General features: G+C 37.4%; 1 protein-coding gene across 4 annotated transcripts in view; it reads left to right on the top strand.

The window, feature by feature from the left end:
• The window catches only part of Cask (calcium/calmodulin dependent serine protein kinase), a 331,839-nt gene that overhangs the window by 143,549 nt on the left and 161,022 nt on the right, over window positions 1–27,268 (top strand). For all 4 annotated transcript variants that reach the window (XM_038316597.2, XM_038316596.2, XM_038316595.2 and 1 more), the window contains exon 4: window positions 23,284–23,361. In XM_038316597.2, the coding sequence (XP_038172525.1) occupies window positions 23,284–23,361 (78 nt within the window). The remainder of the gene's footprint in view (window positions 1–23,283; window positions 23,362–27,268) is intronic.

The raw sequence follows: 27,268 nt of genomic DNA, 5'->3' as shown, positions 1-27,268 counted from the left end.
TCTGATATTTAGTGTTGCCAGAATTTTTTTTTTTTGTCAATTGGTATGTATAAGGATTCCATAGTAGTTTTTCTTCATTGTTCTTCGTAATTGCTACTTGGAGTCCTCTCCCTTTTTAAATATTTTTTTAATGAAAAGGAAGTTAGTAGCTTTAATATAATGTAATGTTAGCATTTTGTGCCTTAAGTTTAAGAACCATTTACCAATCCTGAGAAAATAATTTTCTCCTATATTTTATCATCAATCTGGAATTGGTTTGAGATATGAAGTAAAATAGCAGCCCAATTTCATGTCTTTCGATATGGAGATTCAACTGTTGCAGCACAGCTATGCAATACAGCCGTATATGAGTGATTTTTTTACAGGCTCAGTTTATACCCATTGGCTTGCTTGCCTGGTATTGTGCCAGGAGTGTGTTGTCTTATGAGTTCTGGAAACTTGTGGAGCAGGTCCTTCTACCTGTGTTCCTCTTCAGGCATGTTTGGAAGACATAATTGTCTATGCATTTTCCAAAAACATTTTAGAATGTAGCTATCAGTGTGCACCAGGAAAAACGTAGAAGGAGTTTTAACATTAATGTTTATATTCAATACTTATAACAATTTGAGAATAATTCACCTGCTAACAATATTAATATTTAATCTTCTAATTCATTAATGTCATATGTAGCTTCCCACTTAGCTCTTTGAAAGTTTCAGTGAACTTTGATGCTTTTCTAGGGAGTCCATATGCATCTGTGTTAGATGTATTATTTTAAATCTAACACGTTAGATTACATCTATATAATTAATTATAATTAATATAGATGTTATCTATATTAAGTTTTGTTGGATTTGTTTATATGTATTTGCTTAAAAGGGTGGGTGAGCCTTTCTCATTGTCCTCTCCCTTCTTCCTCATACTATCTCCATTTCCATTCAGCGGGCTTTCATTGTAGTCATTAATTAATAGAATCATTTGGACTTTCTTAATATATGATCACATTATCTACATATCATGATTTGTTTTATTCCATTCTAATTCTGTTTTTAAAATTACATTTATTTGTTTGTTTATTGGGGGCACACATATGAAGGTCAGTGGACAACTTTTGGCAGTTGGTTCTCTTCACTGTATGGGTTTCAGGGATCAAACTCAATTTGTCAGGCTCCTTGACAGGTGTGTTTACTCACTGAGCCATCTTGCCAGCCAATAATTTTTTTTTATTTTTTGCATTTATTGTGATAGAAAAACACTGGCTATAATAAGTTTAAATGGAAAATGAATCTCATCAAATGATTTTGTCTTAGGGTTTTTATTGCTATGAAGAGACACCATGACCACAGCAACTCTTATAAAAATACATTTAATTAGGGTGGCTGGCCTACAGTTTCAGAGGTTCAGTCCATTATCATCATGATGGGGAGCATGGCAGAGTGCAGGCAGAGGTGATGCTAAAGTAGTTGTGAATCGTACATCTTGCAGGCAACAGGAAGTCAACTGAGACTAGGTAGTATACTGCACATAGGAAACCTCAAAGCCCACCCCCGCAGTGACACACACTCTCCAACAAGGCCACACCCACTCCAACAAAGCCATACCTCCTAATAGTACCACTCTTTATGAGATTACGGGGCCAAATTACATTCAAACTAACACATTCCACTCCCTGACCCCCTAAGCTTGTAATAATATCATAATGAACAATGCATTTAATCCAACTTTAAAAGTCCCCATAGTCTGTCAATCTTGACAATGTTTAAAAGTCCAAAGTCTCTCCTGAGATTCATGCAATCTCTTAGCTGTAGTCCCCTATAAAAACAAACAAAAAAGCCCAGAACACATACTTCCAAAATATAATGGCACTAGATATACATTACTATTCCAAATGTAGGGAAGGGAGCATAGTGTGGAAATACTGGACCGAAGCAAGACCTGAAACCAGCTAGACAAACTCCAAACTTTGCATCTTCATGTCTGCTATCAAAACACTATTCAGGTCTCCAACTCCCTTCAGCCTTGTTGACTGCAATACACTTCTTTCTTTTGGGCAGGTTCTACTACCTGTTAGCAGTTTTCCTTGGCAGTTATCTCACGTCTCTGGCATCTCTAACATCTTGGGTTCTCCAAGGCAATCCAGGCTTCAATTTCACAGCTCCACACAATGGCCTCGCTACACCTCTAGGCAGGGACACTCCTGACACATACTGGCATCAGTGACTTTCTTTTGGTATGGAGGCAAATTCCATAAACCATTTCTTCTATCCCTAAGTCTGAAGCCAGAACCTCATGGCAGAAGCTGCCAATATCTGCTACTTACTAGGGCTAGAACATGACCCACTCATTCAATTACAGCTTCACCAGCTTTCTGTCCTTCACTGCCTAAGCTTGGCTGTCCTGAAGCTTGTTCTATAGACCAGGGTGGCCTCAAACTCAGAGATCCACCAGCCTCTGCCTTCCCAGTGCTGAGATAAAAGTTGTGCCCCACGACAGCTGACTCTAAGTTTGTCTTTAATTCCTTTTCCCAAATTGGAAGCTTAGCTGGGTAGGGTCTTGCCCTGAGGTCAGCGCTCGTATATTCCATTTCTTAATCCGTTTATCTCTTTGAACACAGGACTTAGTTCCATTCCACTTCCTGTTGCTCTTTTTCTCCTCAAAATTTACATTTTGTAATTTACCCTGTCAGTTTACTCCTTTTCATTATAAATCTTCATTAGAGCTACCACTAATAACCACAGGACAGAATCTATACTAGGCTGTTTTGAGATTTCTTGCTGCCAACAGAATTAATCTAAAATTCTTCACTTTAATCTCAGGCAGACTCCTTAGACAAGGGCAAAAGGCAGCCACATTCTTTACCAAAATAACATAAGAGCTATCTGTAGGCAACATACTAAAATTTTTCTCCTCTGAAACCTTTTGATCCCCACAGTTCATCAAATCACACTCAGCACCACTGTCTTCCATGCTCCTACTAGCATGGCCCATTAAACAGTGCTTAAAGCATTTTACTTCTTTCCTAACCCAAACTCCCAAAGTCCATATTACTCCAAACAAAACCTTGGTCAATCAATCACAATACACCAGTCCCTGGTACCAAGTTCTGTCTTAGGGTTTTATTGCTGTGAAGAGATACCACAACCATGGCAACTCTTATAAAGAAAACATTTAATTGGGGTGACTGGCTTAGATTTTCAGAGGTTCAGTCCATTATCATCATGGTGGGGAGCATCGTGGCATATAGGCAGACATGGTGCTGGAATAGTAGCTGAGAGTCCTACAGCTTGCAGGCTTTTCGAGACAGGGTTTCTCTATAGCTTTTAGAGCCTGTCCTGGAGCTAGCTCTTGTAGACCAGGCTGGTCTTGAACTCACAGAGATCCGCCTGCCTCTGCCTTCCAAGTGCTGGGATTAAAGGCGTGCGCCACCACCGCCCAGCTGCCTACTTGATCATACTGGATTATTTTTTTTGATGTTTTCTTGAATTTGGTTTGCCAGTATTTTATTGAGAATTTTTGCATCGATGCTTATGAGCGAGATTGGTTTGTAATTCTCTATCTTAGTTGAGTCTTTATGTTGTTTTGGTATCAGGGTAACTGTAGCTTCATAAAAAGAGTTTGGCAATGACTCTTCTGTTTCTATTATGTGAAACACTTTAAGGAGTATAGGTATCAGCTCTTCTTGGAATTTCTGGTAAAATTCTGCATTAAAACCATCAGGTCCTGGGATTTTTTTGGTTGGGAGGTTTTTTATGACAGCTTCTATTTCCTCATGACTTATAGGTCTATTTAAATTGTTCACCTGGTCTTGATGTAATTTTGGTATATTCTATTTATCTAAGTACAAATCCATTTATTTTACATTTTCCAACTTTGTGGCATATAGGCCTTTGTAGTAAGACCTAATGATTCTCTGAATTTCCTCAGTGTCTGTTGTTATGTCCCCCTTTTCATTTCTGATCTTGTTAATTTGTGCGTTCTCTCTCCGACTTTTGATTAGTTTGGATAGGGGCTTGTCAATCTTGTTGATTTTCTCAAAGAACCAGCTCTTTGTTTCATTGATTCTTTGGATTGTTTTCTGTGTTTCTATTTTGTTGATTTCAGCCCTCAGTTTGATTTACATGTGTGGCCTTCTTGTGTGCTTTCTTTTGTTGCTGTTTGTTTTGTTTTCTTTTAATTAAATTTATTTTTATTATATCTTTTCTCTTTGAGGTTATAATTATAGTCTACTCTTGCTGCTTGTTGGCATGTTTCTTTCCCTTTATATTTATTTAGATCATTTTAACATCTTTTGTGTTTACATTCTCCTTCTATTAATTATAGAGTTTGAACACTCTCCTGTTACTTTATTGTGTAACCTAGAAATTACAATATATATTCCCTAACCCATCACATTCAAACATTTGTAAGCAATTATAGTTCTGAAAAGTACAAGTTCTATAGAATCCATTAATTTTATTTAATATCTCCTTTGACTTATATTCCATATTTCATTTATCTATTTACATAGATAAAATATGAGTTATATACATTCACATCATTCCTAGCTGATTTTTGTCATTTAGATTTACCCCTACACTTGCCTATCTTTGTTCTTTATTCTTTGAGCACAGCTATGGCTTTATTTGGGTTTATTCTCCTTGTGTCAGTCTCCTAAGTACAAACTTCTATTTTTATTAGTTTCAGAATTTTCTTATATCCCCTTTAGTCTTGGGGCTGTTTGCTGTGTAGAGAATTCTGGACTGGCATTTTCTGTCTATTAGACATCATTCATTCTTTTTCAGCTTCCACTGATGCTGAGAATTCAGCTAATAATCTGACGTTTCTCTAAAGGTAGTAGTAGTTGTTTCTCAGGCTATTAAGTTTTCCCCTCATCTTTTGCTTTCTTGTGATATATGTTAAGAATTGTGTCTCTGTGTTTTAACCTTGCCTTGAGCTCTGTATCTTAATGTGTTGATATTATTCATGACTATGAAACATCTCTGCAGTTATATCTTCAGGTACTGTCTCTCCCTTTCACTCACCATTTTTACAACCTTATGATATCCTGAATTCTTTCTTATATTTTGCATTATTCTTTGTTTTATAAATTTATTTATTTATTTTACATCCCTCCCAGTCCTTCCCTCCCTCCTCCTCTGTTCCCACTACCTAATCCACTCCTCCTCCATTTCTGTTTAGAAAAGGACAGGTCTCCCATGAGTATCAACAAAACATGGCATACCAAATTGCAATAAGACTAAGTACCTCCTTATATATTAAGGTTGGGCAAGGTCACCCAGTATGAGGAGTAGGGTTCCAAAAGCCAATAAAAGAATCAGAGACTCTGTTCTCATAGTTAGGAGTTCCACAAGAAAACCAAGCGACACAACTGTCACATATATGCCAAGGGCGTAGGTCAGTCTGGTTGTTAGTTCAGACTCTGTGAGCCCCTATGAGCTCAGCTTAGTTGATTTTGTGGGTTTTCTTGTGGTATCCTTGACCCCTCTAGCTCCTAAATCCTTTCTCCCCCTCTTCTGCAGGATTCCCTAAGCTGCTTCTACTGTTTAGCTGTGGGTCTACATTTGTTTCCATCAGTTGGTAGGTGAAGCCTCTCGATGGCAATTAAGCTAGACACCAGTCTGGTCACAGGAGATGGTCTTAGCTGGGGTCATCTTTGTAGATTCTTGGGAGATCCCCTTGTGCCATGTTTTTACCTGATCCCAAATTGCGCCCCCACTTTAGTTCTTCAGTATGCTCCCCCTCCGTCCCACCCTTGTTTTTTTCTGACCTCTCTTCCAGATCTGTTTCTTTCTTCAGCACTGCTGAATTGCTGTCAATCTAGATTTTTAATTACACTTTTAGTTTTGAGTTTTATAGTTTCTCTTTCTTTTTAAGTATCTACTATATTGCTTTTTATTATTTTACATTTTTGCAAAAAATTCAAGATGGATTTTTGTATTCTAGAAACATAGTAAGCTTCCTCACTTAATAATCTTGTGTTCAAGGACTCCACATGGTTTTGTTTTCATCTGTTCTCTTTTCTGGCTCTTTGTCAAACACCTGATTCATTTTTATTTTCTGCTGCAAATTATATTGAAACTTATTAGCCTAAAATGATGCTTTTCTTCCTCAAACGAGAATGTTTCCCCTTCTGCTAGATACCTACAGGCTCTATCAGTTTGAAACTGTCTTAAAGTTCAAGATTTAGATGTTTGGGGTCAGGGTTCAGATCTGTGATTGGATAATTACTTACAACACACAGCTAGATCTTTATGTAGTTTCACATTACTTTTGGTAGATATTTATGTTTATATTCACACCACTGAGATATGAACAGATTCATATTTATTTTGTGTGTTTTGTTCAAGTGTGTGTGAGTGTGTATGGAGGCCAGAGGTTAATGGTCAGTGTCTTCCTTAGTTTCTCTACCTTAATTTTTGAGACAGAGCTTTCACTGTGCATGGATCTTGCTGATTGACTAGACTGGCTGGCCTATAAACCCTAAAGATTTGCCTATCTCTGTCCTGCCAGTTCTAGGATTACAGACACACAGTACTATGCCTGGGTTGTAAGTAGGTGATGAAGATACAAACTCAAGTCCTAATGCTTATGCAAGAAGTACTTTATGAACAAAGCTATCTCAGCCCCAGATTTTACATTTGATAGGTCAAAATGATGTTTTGGGTTAAATGGCATTTATTTTGCCATTAGTTCTGTAAAATGCCTTAAACCATGTTTAATAGTTTTTTCTCTTCCATTCACTTTTTTTTAAATTTTGTATTAGATTTACTCATTTTATTTTATGTGTGAATGCTTTCCTTTTCTGTGTGTATGGATGCCACGTACATGCTTGATGCCTTTGAAGATCAAAAGGTGGCACCTAGAACTGGGGTTACTGTTGGTTGTGAGACAACATATGGATGCTGGAAATTGAACCCAGGTCCTCTGCAAGAGCAATAGGTACTCTTAACCACTAAGCAGTCTTTCTAACCCTAAAGAATTATTTTTCTAAGCATTTTTGCCCTTTTCATGTGTCTCCAAATGCTTCTCCAAAAAAATGCTTAATTTTATTGTGGTATTTTATTATTTTGCTTGTTAATTAAAAAAAGTCAGAAGGCTGAAATTCTGTCAAGGAAGAAGTTACAAACAAGCAAGAGGATGGGCTAGAATGAACTCTATATTACTGTTTAGAGGTAATTCATTTATTATATATGCATGCCCTCCCAAGCCTTCATTTCTAAATATGCTTCAGTAATAGGATCTAGGGCTTCTTGAAAAAATGTTTATTAATTCTACAGCTAAGTCAGAGAAATGCAAGCTAAGTCTAAAGCATCTTAGAATGTCTGAAGGTACTGACATGTTCCAAAAGATACATGCATGTCAAAGAGACATAGAAACCAACCTGAAAGCGTCCCAAGTAGCCAAACCTTGAGCAATTGGAGCAGCAAACTAATGTAGTATTGTATATACCACAAAGTGTGTCAGAATGTGTGAGTACATAGAGCTTACAAAGAAGTAGACAAAAAAGGGAAAAGCAGCAGCAAAACTCTCAGGAATACTGGGTACTCTGTGGGGACAGTCCTCTTCTGAGCACCTTCTGATATGTGGTAAGAAAGGTGTTTCACCTCTGATACTCTTCTCTCCACCCCTCAAGGAAAGCACAGTCCTAATCTAGGGAAGAAGAAATGATCGGACAGTACCCAGTTGAGGGACATTATAAAATCCTTGGCCAGTCTTTTTTTTATTGTCTAGGTCATTTTTTTAATTTTCCTAAGCAAGGAAAAACTAAGAAACTGTAACCTAAGGTGTTAATCCTGAGAGAAATTGCTGATAGGTGTGCATGATTGCTCTGTATTTGCAACTTACATGTAAATATAAAACAAAAATGATTTTTTATGGTGCTCCTTGAAGGAAGACTGTCGCTTAATTTGTATGCATCCCCAGCCCTGAGTGCACAGCACTTTGTAGCATAATTTTTTTAAAGTTATCTTTAATGGAAACCTAACATATAAAATAAACCATGCATTTACACGATAATGTCCTGATTAAGTTAGCAATTAAGATTTTCATTCATTAGATAATACAGTTATTTTATCAATTGTTTTTATGAGTCATATATATTTGAGATCTATAAGACCCATCCAGGTTGCTTTGTGCATCTATTCCTTTTTATCACTATGTAGTATTGCAATGAACAAACTTTCACTATTCATTTTAAAGTTAATGAGTATTTGGGGCTTCCTAGATTTGGCTGTTTTGAACAGTGTTTTCTAAACAGTCTCATACATGCACTACGATGCACTTAAGTACACATTCATATATACATTTTTAATTGTTTTTATTGAGCTGTATATTTTTCTTCATTCCCCTCTCTTCCTCTCCCCTCCCTTCAACCCTCTCCCATGATCCCCATGCTCCCAATTTACTCAGGAGATCTCTTTTTCTACTTCCCATGTAGATTAGATCCATGTATGTGTCTCTTAGGGTCCTCTTTGTTGTCTAGGTTCTCTGGGATTGTGAATTGTAGGCTGATTTTTCTTTGCTTATTGTCTAAAAACCACTTATGAGTGAGTACATATTATATTGTCTTTCTGGGTCTGGGTTACCTCACTCAATATGATGTTTTCGAGCTCCATCCATTTGCCTGCAAATTTCAAGATGTCATTTTTTTTGCTGTGTAGTACTCCACTGTGTAAATGTACCACATTTTCCTTATCCATTCTTCGGTCAAGGGGTATTTAGGTTGTTTCCAGGTTCTGGCTATGACAAGTTTTATACCTGTTGCTCCTGGGATCCAAGGTAACAGTAAGAAAGAAGGCCTCAAGAGACTTAAGCATTAGGGAAAATAGAATTAGCTAGATCAGTGACTGGATCCTCTTTCAAGACCTATGGGAATGTGGCTCAACGTAGGGCCCCAACACAAGATTATATGGAAAAGAAAATTACCTAATGTGTTACATTTTACAGAAGCTTCATATTTTTAACATTTGAAATTGTCTATAGTTGTGTTTTTTAGTAAAAACATAACAGAATTTTTAACTTTTAAAACTATCTCTAAATCATATCTTAAAGAAATTTTGGTTTCTTACCATTTTAACACATTTACTTGCTTTCATCCTACTAGTTTAAATATATAATATATGTATGACTACTAAAAACAGGTTGGTATTTCATTGCACTTATTTTTTACTTTGGTTGTAGCCTTATACAGGTACACAAACAAAATGCCAAGGTTTAAAATAATTTGGAATATCTCCTTTTTGTGTTTATACCACAGACTTGATATGGATAAGATTAAGTTTATTTGGGTTTTTGTTTGTTGTGGGAAACGTTTTTTTGTTTGTTTGTTTTGTTTTGTTTTTGAGACAAGGTCTCACTATGTAGCTCTGATTGACTTGGAACTCGATGTAGACCAAGCTGACCTTAAACTCACAGAGATCTGCCTGCCTCTGCCTCCCAAGTGCTGGGATTTAGGGCATGTGCCCCCATGCCCAGCCAGTTGTTTGGTTAAATTTTATTGAGATAATTATAGATTCACACACAGGTGTAAGAAATAAAGCAGATTCTGCCAGGTGTGGTGTGCACGCCTTTAATTCCATTACTGGGGAGGCAGAGGCAGGCCTGTCTCTGAGTCCAAGGCCAGCCTGGTTTATGTTCAACAGAGTTCCAGGAAAGCTAGGGCTATTACACGGTAAACTCTGTTTCAGAAAAAAAAAAGAAGAAAGAAAGAAAGAAAGAGGACAGATCCTTGTAGATTTGCCTAGTTTCATCAAAACTTAGCATTCTACAAAATTAGTATAATGTCACAGGAAGACGACTGCCATTGATACATCCTAGCAGTCTTCCCTTTTTCCTTCTGACTCAAAGCTTGTTTTTCAATTATTAAAATGGCTACAAAATCAAACTTCGGACTAGTCTTTAGTCAGAAAGATCTAGTTTTCATCCCTTCAGCCCACTTGCTTTCTTGCCCTAGTAGACACCTAAATTTATTTTTTCTACTATGCTTGACTTTGTATTTTAAGAGAGTAAAAAACACCGAAGGATTTCATAGTAGAAGGTAGACATTTTCATTCATATTTATAACTGCTTAGTATCCTCTTTGTGAAAAAGAATAGTCTTTAAGCCTTTTCTCTGTTGGGAGATATTTGAATTATTTCCAGTTTTATTTTGTTACATAAATAACATTATGCAGGCTTTAGTTCACACTGTTGCTGATGTCAAATTTCTTCCATAAATCTTATACCACCAGCACTGAAGGAAAATGTAAGCTTTGATTTTACATTGTGATTAAAGACCGGAACTAAATTTTAGTCATATTAGCTGGTATATATTGACCTCATAATAAAACTGTTATAGTTTACATGTATATGTCTGGACAAGGATGGTTATGAATAAATTATGATGTCTTTTGTGGAACTCATCTGTGTCTGTGGATTTGACCAACCTGTTGTTAATTACAATGGGTTTCTTGTCACTATATGACCACTGAATCCAAGAAAATTATAATACTTGCCATTGTTTATTTGAAATGCTCACAGTATCATTGAATGTAAAAAAATATACTCCTCTTCCTTTCTGCCAGACTCTTAAAAGTATTGCTTGTCCTCAGTATATTCTTTATAGTTCTCAAGCACACCATTTAGGGATCAATGCAATCATAGGACCTTGGTGGATCTTTTAAGACATAGCAAGGATTCAGGGTTTTACCCTAAAGATGTGATTCCATCACAAGAAATATGTTCTTAGATTACCATTTTAAAAGAACTTTTTAGAAATAATGTGACTGTGAGATTAAGAGGAACACATTTGGATGTAGGGAGAATTAGGAGATAATCCAAGTAATTAAGTATGAACATTACGTAGAATGTAATTAGGAAAGAGGAGGAGCCAAAGCTAACTGTCCCTCCTTCTCTTGAGCAGTTGGCATGTGATGCCTTTGACTAACTTGGACAGTCCTAGAAGTAGGTGATAAAGTACAATTTGAATATGTTGAACTTGAACTCTATGTGAGACATCCAGATGTCGTGTTAAACAGGAAGTTGAACACATGGATTAGGAACATAGAGCTCTTGGACAGATACTGAGATTTACAAGTGACCATTGTAGAAGAGGCAATACTGAGGTTTGAACGGATAACCAGTTTTCCAAGTGGTAATGGTAAGTAGGGGTGAACTAGACAAACTAAGCAAAAATATAACAACATGGCTATCTCATGAAATTTAGGGCAAGTAAGCATAATGAAGCTAGGTATGATAAAAATTGGAGCAGGGAAGATCACAGAACTCAAAGATCCTACTTCCCTCTGGGAGGTGAGGAGGGGCAGATTTGTATTAACTTTGCTCTAGAAAGACTAACTTTGCCTGTTTTCATCCACTTGGCCCTCAACCCTGGTTTCCAGATCTTATTGACCTTGAAGCATAAGTATCTTGTTTGTTTGTTTGTTTGTTTGTTTGTTTGTTTGTTTGTTTGAGACAGGGTTTCTCTGTGTAACAGCTCTGGCTTGCTTTGCTCTGGAACTTGCTTTGTAGACCAGGCTGGCCTTGAACTCATAGAGTTCATGCCCACAGCCTGGCAAAGTATAAGCATCTTTAATAATTTCTTACTTTGCCAGGCCATGGTGGCACACGTCTTTAATCCCAGCACTCGGGAAGCAGAGACAGGTAGATCTCTGTGAGTGAAGTCTGTGAAGCAACAGACTTCATTAGCATGGTAGAAGAAATAGACTTGAATTCTCCAACCTTTGGTTCAGGTGAAGCAGATCCATCTCTATGCCCAAAATACTAATTAACCACATCCTAGGTCAGAATCTTTTGTTTGTATGCACATCTGTTGTCAACGACTTTGAAAGAACAAAAATAAGCTCAAACTCTCTGACCTTCAGTTAAGGTGGAACAGGCTCACATCTGTGGGCCCTCACAGAAACCCTATATTGAAAAACAAAAGAAAGAAGGAAGGAAGGAAGGAGGGAGGGAGGGAGGGAGGGAGGAGGGAGGGAGGGAGGGAGGGAGGGAGGGAGGGAGGGAGGGAGGGAGGGAGGGAGGGAGGGAGGGAGGAGGGAGGAAAAGAAAAGAAAAGAAAAGAAAAGAAAAGAAAAAGAAAAATCTCTTACTTTAAGAGTCTCTTACTTCACATTCCAAATACAGAGGGAAAATATGAGTAGCTTTATCTGATTGCCTCACTTCCCACCTGCTTTTCTAGCATCTAGTGCCCTAAGTTATTTGCCTGGTCCACAATAGATAGACTTCCTTTGAAACCAGGATAAATCAAAATCCACTGTTGTTTCCATGGCAGGCAGGAAGGATAAATTTACTAGACTGTTGGGAGCAGATTGACGTCATTCATGTGAAAAGAAATAGGCATTACAGCCAGGAAAGCAAGCATGTAGACTGACCAGAAATGGGAGTCAGAGTGTGTACTTAGGGCATTTCTAATAATGGTAGAGCTAACTTTGAAGTAAAGTATAAAACAAGGACATGGCTGGAGATAAGTTTGAACATGTAATAATAAAACCATCAGTAATGTGTACAACTTCATACTGCACATTATATTTTTCTTGTCTTTTAAGTCTTCTCGATAGCCAACTGGATTGAATTGCAATGTCCATTTTGCAGATAAGAAACTAAAACTTAAAAAGTTACGGCTTGTTCAAGTTCACAACACTGTGTGCTGCAGCCAGGATTCTAACTTAGGCAGTTTGATTCTAGGGCTCCACTCATAATTACTGTGCTACATCTATGTCTTCTGATTCCATGTTACCAAGGTTTTTAATCCATATAATCAAATACTTATAGAATGCCTGCAGTGTGCCAGGTACTCTTCTAAGCACTACAGTTTTAACAGTGAGCAACTCTAAATCCATAAATACATGGACGTAATATTCTAATGGAAAAGATTAACGAGTATGTAATGCTACCAGTGAATGGTGGATGTGTCATTAGGAGTGGAACCAGGTGGGAGGTAGAGAATGCTGAGCATTAAAGAGTACTACTTGCCTCGGATAGGATATTCATGAAAGCCCTGTCTCAGGAAGTGACCTTTAATTAAACGTAAAGCTTGACTGTATAGGCAAGAGAGCACATTAGAATAATTTTCCGAAGTAGCAATATGATTAGATTTGTACATGAAAGAGACCTCTGAATTCAGTGTGAAAAACAGTAGCAGACAGTTGAAACAAAAGTCAGTGAAAAATTACATGCAAAATACAATTTGGGATTCAACTTCTTTATTGTAGGAGGGATCAAAAGCTCCTTCAGGGAAGTTGGAATAGGAGCCATGTCCATGAGTGAAGTCAAGAGATAGATGGAGATTCTGAGCCTGCTGTAATGAGTGAGAAAGACTGTGATCAGTAGATATGACGAAGTAGTTCAAGGCTTCAGAAGAAAAAGAAATCTTCACTTAAGATTAGTATTCATGTTAAAAGATACAAGGCAAAGCTAACATCACAAAACTCTCAGGCTGGAAAATTTGTACTCAGGAAAATGTAGATAATAGCAAAAGGAATTTTGAAGTTTCCAATAATTTGAACTCAAGAAAAATACAGATAATATAAAAGGGGGACTCTGTTGGAGAGAGGCTGCTTGTTTGTTCCAGGCTGCTCAGCCCTGAAATAATCACACAGAAACTGTAATAAGTAAATCACTGCATGGCTCATTAGCTCTAACTTCTTATTGGCTAACTCTTACATATTAATTTAACCCATCTATTAATCTACGTATTGCCACGTGGCTGTGGCTTACCAGCTAAACTTCCGGGGCATCTGTCTCCAGCAGGGCTACATGACTTCTCCCTGACTCTGCCTTCTTCCTCCTAGCATTCAGTTTAGGTTTCCCCACCTAGCTAAGTTCTGCCCTGCTATAGGTCCAAAGCAGTTTCTGTATTCATTAATGGAAATCACAGCATACAGAGGGAAATCCCACATCAGGACTTTTTGAAGGAATAGCAACCATAGAAAGAAAAAAGGCTGTTGTATTTGGTAAATGTTGAAAAAGCCATAGGAGAGTGTATGTTATATGTGCGTACAATGTTTATATATCTTTGTCAGTGTGTTTCTGTCTTTGGAACTGATACGGGCCAGTTGAAAGGCAGCACTGAAGAAACAATAGAGAACAAAGAACAGTATAAAAGGAAACTGAGAACCATGAAGGCCATTTGGAGAACTTCCAACATACCTTAGGAATAAGAATTCTAAAAGTACAGTGTAGAGGGAATGATGAAAAAAAGGTCTTACTAAAGAAACAATAGCCAGCCAGGTGGTGGTGGCGCACGCCTTTAATACCAGCACTTGGGAGGCAGAGGCAGGAAGATCTCTGTAAGCTCGAGGCCAGCCTGGTCTACAAGAGCTAGTTCTAGGAGAGCCAGGACTGTTACACAGAGAAATCTTGTCTCAAAGAAGGAAGGAAGGAAGGAAGGAAGGAAGGAAGGAAGGAAGGAAGGAAGGAAGGAAGGAAGGAAGGAAGGAAGAAAGGGTGTCTTTGGATCATGTCTTACCTAATGAATTCCAGGCCACCCTCGGCTGAAGAGTGAGACCTTGTCTCAAAAAAAAAAAATCTGTGATGTGACTATTGTTGGGGAGATAGGTTTTCAGCTGTGGGGATTCGTGAAAACACTGAGCACACAGTTGCGTTGCTATTTGATACAAGAACTGTGGTTCCCATCTACCACCTTTTTTGACTAGGAAGTTCACAGAACTTTAAGGAGGTTTGGGACCATGAACAGCTAATACTCCAGAAGACTGTTGCTGCTGCTATTTTAAGATGCTCTGCAGTCCCTTGAAGCAATTTTGGTTTGGTTTGGTTTTGGGGTTTTTTTTTTAGCCACTAGGAGGCACCATTATCAAACATAGTTCTAGTGAGGATTTGTAAGGAACAAAAGAATTACAAGCACTTTTTAAAATCTGTTTGCAATTTGTCAAGGCACCTAGAACACGTTTAATGGCATTCTTTTTTTCTTTAAGACAGTGTTGCACTATGTGGCCCTGGCCAGGCTGATCTTAAACTCAGAGACCCTCTTGTCTCCTGAGTTCTGGGATTAGACTTTTACACTACCACACTCAGCCTTGTAGAACATGTTTAATAATTTGTAAGTTTGATGGACAAGTAAATATTCCTGATCCAAATATCCAGAATACCTCCAAATCCTAAATTTTTTGAGTGGCAAAATAAAGGCACATGTGGGAAATTGTATAACTCACACCGCATGTGACAGATGACAGTAAAAACGTGGGTGCATGAAAATTTTGATAGAATTACCTTCAGGATATTTATAGTCTTTATATATAAAGCATAAATAAATTTTGTGTTTAAACTAGAGTCCTATCCCAAAAATGTGTGTGTGTGTGTGTGTTTGTGAATGTGTGAACATGTGCATGATCCACCATTTAAAAATAAAAAGCTTTTGAAATCCAAAACACTTCTGATCTTGAGTACTTTGGATAAGTGAGACATTCCTCTACAGCTTTTAAATTCTCAGACACAGGATAACATAGGCTTCCTTTGAACACTCTCTGTGCCCAAAACATGCTAGGGGTGGCCTAAACTAAGGGAGGCTGCCTGTGATATGTGTTAAAACAGTATGGATCTGTACCCTGGTGGGCTAGCAAAGTACAAAGAAAGATGTGTTGGACTGGTCCAGCCTTCTCTCCATGATCTTCCCCTTCCTTTAGTGTTCTGTCTACTTACCCTCACTTGATGCCCTTTTTGGTACATTAATTCCTTCTATGATCTATGAGAAGAAGCTTCTTCAGATACTTCCTGATCCTCACCATCCACTCAGAGGGGGGTTTCTTTTTAGGTTCTACCAAACATTCAGAACCATAAAGCTATGAGAGGCCACATTGGACAGTAGATGTACCAGAGCTCCAGATGGGCAGTATTGGCATTCCCTTTCTGTAGGAGTCCATTGAACAGTACATGTAATAAAGTTCAAAAAATTGAAGAGAATTTGTAATAGTGCAGAGAAAACTAGCAATTCAGAAATCCCACCCTACCCCTAAACACAAATAGGAATACTACAGACAAAATTGAGTTTGTATAACTAATCAGGAAAAGCCAACAAGAAATAGAATATTGATTAACTTTGGTTAGCTTTTAAAACGTCAAAGGACTAAGGTTTACAAAGGAAAACATCAATAGATTTTTAAAACTGAAAAAAATTAATTTGATTCAATATTAATATGAAAGAGTTATATTCATTTGAGCATAGCATTCACGCCAATAAAACACACTGGGCAAAAACAATTTAAAAAAGAAAGGGAAGATATAAAGCTTCACATACAAGTAAGTGAGAACAAAAATAGATGATTCTCACCAAAAGAAATACAACTGGAAAATAGACACTTGGGGCTATATTCAAATTGTTTTAATGTTCTTGACAATATGTCATAATTGCCTTATTAAGCCATTGAATTCCCACCCCAATGAGTGAGTCCTTTCTCCAATGACATGATGGTGTTTTTTCGTTGACAATCCTAAATACTTCACTGGTCCCTGCCTAGGTTCCCACTGAAAGAATATCACTGTGGCCTCTGTGGTATCCATAGAAAGGGAGAGCTTATCTCAGACTATAGCCTCACACATTTCCTTATCCACCACAAACCTACTTCACACGCTGACTCACTTGCTGGGACTCCATCCCGGCCTGATTTTTGCTTGTTTAGCAGAAGAAATTCCTTGAGACACTGCCCTTCCTCTAAACTATGTTCTTGCACTATTTTGTTCTTTCTTTCATCTTTTTCCTACCTCTTTTCTTTAGAACCCATCTCAGAGGCTGCCTCCTTCATAGAAACTTTCAGAATTCTTCCAACATAGAGCATCTCCCTCCATCAGAACTCTTAAGATACACTCATCTTTTGTTTTGTTTTGCTTTCATTTTTTCTTTATCTCTTCTTCTGTGATGTAGGCTCTCAAAAGATCAGCTATTCATGAAACTGGTCTTACTATTCTCTACCTGTAGTAAGTGCTCACTAATTGTACTTGAATAAGGCTAAATCCCCCTCCCAGTTGTGGAATATGGTATAGATGTAGGAAGAGTGACAAGGGCTTCTGTGTATGTTTTCTGTCTTTCAGAAATGAACTCATTCCCCATAAAGGCTCATAAATAATCACCATTATATGTGGTTTTATATTGAAGATAAAAGAGCTGCTTTGCCCTCAAAGTTGCCTTCAGTCGAATTATATAGACCACTCAGGCCTATAAAATAAATAGTAACTGTCAGTACAGGTCCAAATGGTCTTAGGCCCAGCTTCTTAAAGCTCACATGTTCAGTAGAGAGAAGAGTTGGGAGCCGTAATAGACAGGAAGGTTCATAGGAAGCTGATGAAGAGCATCGGTGCAGTATAAATAAAGAGGATACTCTAGACAGAGGCATAGCAAGGGCCAAAGAATAAGGAAGAGATACCAGTTATGTAGCATTTGTGAAGATATCAAGTCAATCCCACAAACAAAGCTGTAAATTTGAGGAAAGTTAAACAAAATTAAGAAGATTCTTTTTAGTCAAAAATTAGTTTGTATATGCAAGGATTACAGGATTTATCATCAAGAGTACTAGACAGGCATGGTGGCATATTACCTATGATCTTAGCACTTTCAAAAACTGAGTCAGAGGGAGCCCTCTGAGTTCTAGGCCAGCCTGAACTACAAAGTAAGACCTTGGTCTTAAAAGATCACTACACACACAGAGAGGCTTATTAAATGTAGATGGTTAGAGGACTCATTTGAACGATAGCAACAATAATAGCATCTACATATATTATTTAGACTGAGGATGGGGAGCTGAAGACACACACACACACACACACACATACATGCTCACACTCTTGAGTACAGTGATCTAGACCCTGGGGACCCCCATAGTTGGCATGAAAATGAATGATGCACAGAATTAGGATGTTTTACTCTTTGAAACCTAGCCAGTTTCAGGGGTAGTACATGAACCTCAAAGTCACACTGCCAGAGTCTGAATCCTGATCTTATCAGAGGTCAAAGCCAGCCAGGGCTATGTAGTAAGATACCGCCTTTGAAAGTTACAGAGAGAAAAGCGTCATGTGACCTTGCACTTAGCCTGTGCTGTTTCTCAGTTTTCTGCTAAATAAAATGGGGATGCTTGTACTACCTTACCCAATAGGCTTCTTGTCGCCAGTGAATAAGCTAGTGGATGTAAAACCCCAAGAAAATGCCCATCACATAACTGTGCACTGGATACTAGCTTCATTGTTTTATTACAGCAAAGTAAGGTCATTGTCACAAATTAATAGACTCAAGCCATTTTGTAAGGGCTACTTTAGTGCTGTTCTGAAGGAACCTTTTCACATTTTAGAAAGCTTAGAAGTGATCTCATGCCGTTTTCTTATAAAAAAAGTAAAAGGAAGCAAAGCGTTTAAAGTGTCTATCCACTCGTTAGTACTCCATTACTATTCAGTGACTTAGACACCTGTACACACACACACACACACATGCTTATGTGTCTTACTATGTTATGAACATCTTTATGTCAATAATATAGAGCATCATTTAATGCGATGTGAGCTTTCCAGTTTATATAGACATTCTTCTAGTACTGGAATTTCAGTTGCTTCCAATTTCCTCTTAGTAATAACTATGATAAACCATTCTCATTAAAACTGGGAGATATCCCTAAGTCTTCCCTTTAGAATAAAATTAACTGAGTCAAGGAACACATGTATATTTTAAAGAGTTTGACAAGCACTATAGAGTTCTTTCTCAGAAAAGTTATTAACTATTGATATGTTTTCCATGAACAATAAATTTGCCTACTAAACAAAAGTTTCTCCAAGGCCAGGTTCTCTCTCTCTCTCTCTCTCTCTCTCTCTCTCTCTCTCTCTCTCTCTCTCTCTCTCTCTCTCTCTCTCTCTGTCTGTCTCTCTTCTCTCTCTCTGTGTGTGTGTGTGTGTGCATGTGTGTGTGTGTGTTACATGGATTGCCTTCTTACAGTAGAAGATTAGAACTATGCCCCAACTTATTAATTTGTAGTGCTGGAACTCAGCTATATATACCACGTTGGCCTAGGACTGACAATAATCCTGTCTGCTTCTGCTTCTAGATATTGGGATTAACAGTGTACACTAACACACCTAGGCCAATACCTCAATCTTACATAAGTTTTGACACCTACTATTGATTATCAATGTTAGAAATTTCTTCTAATTATCATTACAAGTTTTTCCTTGATTGATGAGTTACTGCACATACTTTCTTCAACTAACAAGTTTTTAGGGGAATTTTATTGCTGTGTTATCAATGTACTTCAGTCATAACTCCATTATTACCAGGAAACATACCCTGAATGCTTACTTTTGCTGAAATCTCTACGCTTAACTTTTACCTACCTAGAAACATTTAGGGGTTTCTATGCTACCAGTATATCACAGTAGAATGCACGCTATATCACAGTTTTCAAAACACAGCTGTTTAGCCTATTGCAGACTCTTCAGACATCTGCCAAACAAGAATTGACTCTCCCCTCTTAGACCATCCAGGTGCCGAAGCATCAGGACCCTATCACTTCATAGTTCCCCAAAAGTCTTCTCCTACGTCTGCCTCCTTGTATGGCTTACTTTCTGCAGGCCGCCACCACCCTACCTCACCACCCCCACTGTCCAGAACACAAGCAGCTCTTCTTGCTCATGTCTTTGAGCTCTGATCTGTTTCTGTTTTCAACTCGCTGTGCTCCTCTTTGAAGATGTAAGATATTTTTTTCTAATTTCATCTAGGTTTTCTGGTTGTTTTGTCATCTTCAGGGAAAATGTTTGTCAGAGAAATTTGTCTGTCCTTTATAACAGTGTTCCTCAAAGAGTCATTTGCATACAAATGCCAGTCTGCCATTTCTTAAAAGTTGGTGTGCTTTGAGACCCGTATAGAAACTGACTGGTAATGTGTACAAATTGCTGTAACAATTTGGCATGACTCTGGAATCATAATGTATGATGCCATGCTTTCAGCTCAAAATCATCCTTAGACCGCAGTGGCAGAATTGGGAGTGGTATATTCTCATCCTTTTCAATATACATGCAACCATACCTTGTGACCTATTTTGTTTGATACATTGACTTTGGATCATTTTCTTAATATATGAATAATTCTTGATTCATATAGACAGAAAGAAGGAGCAGTTAAAGTTGTTTATTCAGAATTCTGCCACTTTTCATGATTTATAGTAAACTTCCCTTAGTTCCTCTCCATGTCCTGTATGGAAGCCTTCCTCATCCTCTTCCAAACAGAATTTCTTCTCCCTTTCATTTCACTCTCATAGGAGACAACTAGGAAAATGTAAAACATGCCCTTTGAAGATTCGTGAACTGCTGAATAAGTACGCCAAGAAGGGAAACCAAAGAGAAAAGCAGTAAAAGAAGCTTTCTCACTATTTTGGGAGTATTATACTTTCAAATAATGTATCAAAGGAAACAAATCATCAGTTTTGTCTAAAACATTCAAGGTTATTATTATATCAGGATTGTATATTATGAATATGTATAGATTAAATTTATGGTGAATAAAATTTGCGTAAATAACAATATTTTTAGTTTTTAGTTCTGTATCTCATGAAGCTTAAAATTAGCACATTGCCTTTACTTAATATCAGTCAATGTTATAAATAATCAGATGCCTTTCCAAACAATCCTTCCTAAAACATGTTTGTATATTTAAAAGTTATGCCTGTGATTTTGTTCAGTGCTCCTGATTATGAATCTCTGAATAAAAAACAATATAATGTTAAAAAGACCTCATTTATTATTAACTAAAATACCAGAGCTAGGGACGTAACTCAGTACTGGAGTGCTTGACAAGCTTGTGTGAGGCTTTGTGTTCTATCCTCAGCACTACAGTAAAGAAGAAAGGGAGGGAGGGAGGAAAAAGCGAGAACTAGCTATATATAAATATAATACCTATAGAAGAAACTAATAATCACTATTTGGGATCAATATTTAGAAAGCTTAAAACTGTAACTTAATGATATGAAAAGAAGTAAGAGATACATCATTCAGAGATAAAAATATTAGAAAATATTAAATGCTGGAAGCTAATATATAAATTCCATCTTAGCTAAAATATAAAGCTATGTTACAGTTTCAAAAAATATTTTAATGTTTAACTGGGAGGAAAAGTTCATAAAGATAAAAATGCCTATGTGTGTATGTACATATGTGAAGATTGCCATTGGAGGTAGTAGTATTTTACATATGACCAGAAAGAAACAGATTGATCAGTGCTGGTAGTCATAGCCCTGGTCAGTAAGGAACTCCTAGTTGTTTCTCAGACTCATTCCCTTCTTAGAGCTTTCATCACTTTGCCACCTCCTGACCACCATCTCCTTTTCCCCCTCCTGCCCCAGATCCATCTGAAAAGTCTTCCTTTAGATCTCAGGACAGAGTCAGTTTTTTAGTGCTCCTTTACCTAACTTCTTGAATGGCACTTATCCTTGAATTTCAATGAAAAGGATAAGTGCCTAAATAAGAGAAATTCTTCACTATGAAATTTCATTTTTTTAGTTCTCATAGATCAACTAACCACCTTAAACTGCAGCCATCTTTCACCCCACAGTGAAAAAGAAAATGCTCAGCTTTTCTGGTAATCAAGGAAATGTGAATTAAAGCAAGCATAAAGAGCTGGTTTCCTCCTTTCTGGCAAAGATGAGAAAGAATAGTCATTGTGGCACAGGAAAGGGTATTCAGATTCTCCAGTACCTGTGTGAATTGTTAAAATGTGTCTGGCAACATGGATAACCAAAGTATTGTCGTAAATACATTGACCTAGCAACTCCCACCTAGGAATTCTCTCCTAGCACATGATCAGAGTTGTTCTCAAGCCTTAAGTACATGGGGGAATAAAAAGAAAAAAGAACAATTTTTTTTTGTAATAAACTTTTTGAAGAATCTGACTTGACATTTAAGTATGGCATGTAAACACCTTATATAAATATGGTAATGTTTCATTTGCATAAAACACCACTACGATCCAAATTACATAATCAACTGTTCATTAAAGTTCTGGGTGCTTGGTCATCTGCCAAGTATTAGATTGAAATGTGTTGAAAGTATAAACTGGTTTTTAGGACTTTATACTCTTTTTGGACTATGTAGGGTGTGATGGTGTACACTTGTTCTTTGCATACCCAATAGGTGTAGCTGTAGTCATTGGGAAAAGCAGTGGACACAACCAGACTAATTTGAGTCCTGTCCCCGTCACTCTATCCAATAACTAGATTTACTTGAGAACCAAAATACCAACTTTAAGTATGAAAGGAGATCTGATAGACTGCTTCCCATGACATCCCATACTACTACTATGTTGGTGCTTTGACTTTCCACTCCAGGAATTTCTGTTTCTCAATATTTTACCTGCAATGATTGTATTAAAAATTGACCTAGAGTTTTAAAATACTTTAGAAGCATTATGAAATTATTAGCTGTTAATATTTAAGTAATTTTAATACAAGTAATCTTGCGTGAGTTTCATATATGTATCTGTATGTTTGTGTGTGCTTAGGTTGCATAAAGCCTCAAAGTTATGATGCAGACTGTAGTTTGTTAGCAATTAAAAGCTGGCAATCATGAGGGAGATTTCTTTGGAGAAGGCAATGGAATGGAAATTTGAATTAAGGTATGTTTTAAATATGAAAAGCAGTATTACAAGAGCATATACCAGGAAGAGGGAATGGCATATTAAGGAAGTATTAAAATCCGCCTATGTACAGTTTGATTTCCTTAAAATGTCAATGGGACGATTAGATCAAAGTATTCTTACTTACAGGGTGAGAAATTGAGAATTATTAAGATGAGAAATTGAGAATTAATTTTAGGGCAAGGTAGTAACAGGATATTACCATCACATCAGTGTGTTAGAATGTGTCTGTAGTAATTGATTTGGATAATGGAAGGTATAATAAATTTTGTATTGGCTTATTTTTTCCTTTCACGAAATGTAATTTAAATTTCCCATTATTGATAACTATTAAAAAATATTCTTTAAAAAAACCTTTCTATTCTTAAAACACTACATTACTTGACATAGAGAATTTGGTAATTTAATTAAAAAATACCCACCACCTCTAGAGTTGCTCTCTTCTGAGACTTATTACTATGATACTTGTATTGTTTGATATTTCTGTTAGCTTAATCTCCCTAAAAGTTCCTTTTTCTGTAGATTTTTGACAGGTGGTTATAATTGTGTGTGCTTTTCATGGAAAGAATGGAAGATTTAAATAATTCACAATCATCAGTAGTCAGTCAACACCCAACAACGATGTGTTCACTTAGAATGCTGTCTTGGAAATTTCTCTTTTCTAATTTTCTTTTTCACATTTCTCTGCAGTATGGATGGAGCAGATCTGTGTTTTGAAATCGTAAAGCGAGCTGATGCTGGTTTTGTGTACAGTGAAGCTGTAGCCAGGTATGTAATCTGCATATACTCCCCAGAAGTAAAGTGGAAGTAAGAGACAGAATTGATCATGAAATTATAAGAAGTAACCAGCTATCCTGTCTGCAAGCACATTGCTGGGGCCTCTGCAGATAACTTAGCTGCTTTAGTATGTATGGTAGAAGCTCATAGTACCTGGAAATATGAAATGAATGCCAAACCCTGTATCTGCTAGCATGGCTTTGCTTTTGCACACAAATGCTTTTATTTTACCCATTCCTGGTGTCTTTCTACAAAGAGTGGTTTGGTAGCCCAGGAACCACATAGAATTATGCTTGAAGGTTTCTCAAATTGTACCTCATTAGCTCTTCATTTTGCATTTTAGTGATTTTTCAGATTATTATGTGGCCAGTTAATATAAGAAAGCACAAAAGAACAAGAGGAGCAAAAATAAAAGCACCATTTTTTTCTGCTGAATCTGTTGCTTCAGGTCTCTCAACCAAAGCAATGACTGTTATACTAAGTGAAGCAGTAGTCATAAAAACCTAATGACTCAAAAGAGAAGTAAATATGAAAAATGATAGTAGCCATGCGTGCACTGCACCACTAGCTTATAGACTTAAAGCAATACAGCTGTCTGCTTTGGTTGCATTCAGTCCCAGCATATTATGCACTGGCAGGTTACTGATTTGCTACATGACCTAGAGCATCCCTCCACAGTCGCTGGCCACACTATCGTGAAGGGTTAAGACTCAAAAACCTACAAGGATTTAGTAAAGTTTTATCATTTGAAAAGGTTACATTGAGTGATTATAACATTCCTATCATTCATTTTCTAACTATAGCATCCTAGAAGGACATAGTTAGAAACAGCTGTATAACTACCTTAATCCAACTTGTAGCCCTGTATGGATTGACTGAGGAGCAAGAGGCCCCAGTGTAGAGGATGCAGTGAATGTGAACAAGAATATGCTCAGTGTGGCAGAGCTGCTGCTTCTGTGCTCCTGGAGCTGGGAAAAAGAAGCAGAAGAAGACTTAACTACGTTAGCTAGACTATTTGCTTGTATCACTGACATATGATAGAATGAAAACTAAATATCCTCCTGGGCACTATGAACTAGAACACTAAAGCATGTTCTAGGCGTTTTCAAGTTCCTCTCTTCTGTTTTTGAGCTTATATCACAATGTTTAAATTGTCATCGTTGGTTGTGCTTCCAAAGTCAAAAGTTTGACTCCAGTGTTATCTTGATTTTTCTTGTGCCATTGTTGTGAAATACCTTACTAAAGTAAATGGAACTATCCAAGTTTTGTGCGCGCGCGCGCGCGCACACACACACACACACACACACACACACACACATTTCTTAAAGACTTTAAAGAAATTTTTATATTTTTTTAAATCACTAAGCATTGACCTGGACCTAGGACCTCTTGCATGCTGGTCAAGTGCTCTATCCCATACCCTCTAGTGGCCTTTGTACAGTTATTAAAAACAACATAAAGTAAGAAAAATCAAAATTTCAGAATTTTCATTCTTTGAACTCCCTCAGTAAAGATGATTTTTTTTTTTTCCTTTTTGAAGTACGGTAACACTGGAGCACCCGGCACACATAGTGACCACCACTTTTTCTCTCATCTCTAGTTTTTGGTAACTCTTTTTGGTTTTCTTTTAACTTCAACCCTGGCTTTACGGTTGGTCTGTGTCTTGGTATAGACATGTAGAGGTGATGTCATGCAATTAAATGACTTGTGGGCTCTCTCAATCTTGAGACTTAGAAAAAAATAGATGTTTGTGGATATGTCAAGATAAAAGCTTATTGATTTTTTTAAAACCCACTTATATTTGCTGTTAAATGGTGGTTTTATGAAAGGATCTCTTCAGAATGGAGCAGAAAAGAACAGCAGTGGGACCAGTAAGTGACATTGCTCAGAAATGTTTGGGCACAACTTATTAAAGTCTCTTCTTCCCTAACAATGACAAGGGAAGCAGGGAGACTCAGGTGGCATCATTAACTGTGTTCCCTCTTATGCCAGCTCAATAACAGGGTGTAGAAAGTCTTCTCATGGTGTGTAGTGCTTTGCCAAGTGACTTTTGACTTTCCTTTCTTCTCTCTAGTTCTGTGATTTACTATTAGAAAATTCAACTGTATGGGTATTCTAGTGAGTACCTGCAAGACTTAAAGACTCAAATAATCAAATGGCTAAGGCTGCCTTTCTGTAACTGGCTGAATTTCAAGAAGAGTAGCAAGATATGGCACAAAGCACACATCTGTGTAGTGCTTATTTAGTACAGTATAACAAAGCCCAGTTAGTGACAGCCTCTATCCTTTGGTGCTAATGAGTTGTAGAATAGGCTAACATCGGGCTACTGACTCCAACTCTTAAAATCACAGTGATTCCTTTCCTAGTGCCAAGCTTTGCTAACTGATTTGAAGGATGAAGACAATCAAAACCCCATCTGAAGCAGGGAGAGACCTGGACTATCAAGGGCTCCCCACACCATTTCTTCCCACATTAGCTAACAATGCCCCTCTGGTCTAGAATAAATTTTCTTCCCAGAGCTAGTGGATTCCACATGCTTCAGAGAGCATTTCATTATGAAACATCTTTGTTTTATACCTGAGAATGTTAGTTGGCTTATATTACCTTGTCTGTGAAGCTGTCCACACCTCAAATATTCCTGGTTCTATTTACCATAGATAAATCTTTAGCTAGGAACATATCAGAGATCAGATCTCTTCTGCCCGGCAGATATTTAGACTTTTAAACCCAATGTTGACCACAGGAGTAAGCTGAGTTATCTCTTTTTACCCACCACCTTTACCCTCAGAATAGCTCCTTCTAGATCAGTGCTTCTCAACCTTCATAATGCTGCAGCCCATTAATACAGCTCCTCAGGTTGTGCTGACCCCCAACCATAAAATTAATTTCATTACTACTTCATAATTTTGCAGCTGTTGTGAATCATAGTGTAAATATTGTGTGAAGATAGGGGTTTACCAAAGGTGTCACAACCCACAGATTGAGAACCTTTTTTTTTTGGGGTTTTTTGAGACAGGGTTTCTCTGTGGCTTTGGAGCCTGTCCTGGAACTAGCTCTTGTAGACCAGGCTGGCCTCAAACTCACAGAGATCCTCCTGCCTCTGCCTCTCGAGTGCTGGGATTAAAGGTGTGCACCACCACAGCCAGGCTGGGAACCATTGTTTTAGAGGAAGTAAATTAGCTGTTGGACAGTTCTTTTTTGTATAGAATTATCATTTTTTTTCTCATTCTTCAGGAAGATTGGGGAAATATATGTATTTCTGAGGTTTTCTGAAAATATGGACTGTGGTAATGCATGAAATAAAGGTTTTTTTGGTTGAAACTTGGGTCAGCAACTCTCTGCCATGTGCAGCCTTAGAGGACCGTGACTAAGAGGTTGAAGGTTATTAGTTTAGATATGCAATCATTTGTAAAGAAAAAAAAATCCTCCTCTCCCCTTATATGACTTAGAGATTCTGCTATATATACATATTTGAATCAAATAATAAGTTATCTTCTTTTCTAGCAGCTGGGCATTAAATCCAGAACTTTGTACATGTTAAGCAAACCCTCTGCCACTGAGCTTCATCTAGCCAAATAATGAAGTGTGGTGATATCACATTTTAAAATGCTCATTCGCTGAGTTTCCTTTGGCTTTTTAAAGCTAGAAGATAAGAATTTTATTTAGGCTGAAAATTATTTAGTATTATGTATCTAAAATAATCTGCTCTTGTGAGTACATGTCCACTCTGCCTAACTTAAATCCTCCATTTTGGCATCTGGATTGGCATTTAAGACTGACTAAATAATAACTATAATAATAGTGACTTTGCTGCAAGTTTCAAGCCACTGTGACATTTGTTGTTAGGCACGACTCCTCCAAGGTCTGCTTTGAATGAGTAAAAGTCCCCAGCGGTAAG

Source organism: Arvicola amphibius, chromosome X, assembly GCF_903992535.2.
Source record: "Arvicola amphibius chromosome X, mArvAmp1.2, whole genome shotgun sequence".
Classification (NCBI taxonomy): Eukaryota; Metazoa; Chordata; class Mammalia; order Rodentia; family Cricetidae; genus Arvicola; species Arvicola amphibius.
The sequence above is the reverse complement of the archived record's forward strand: the minus strand, read 5'-3'. Positions and strand labels throughout refer to the sequence as shown.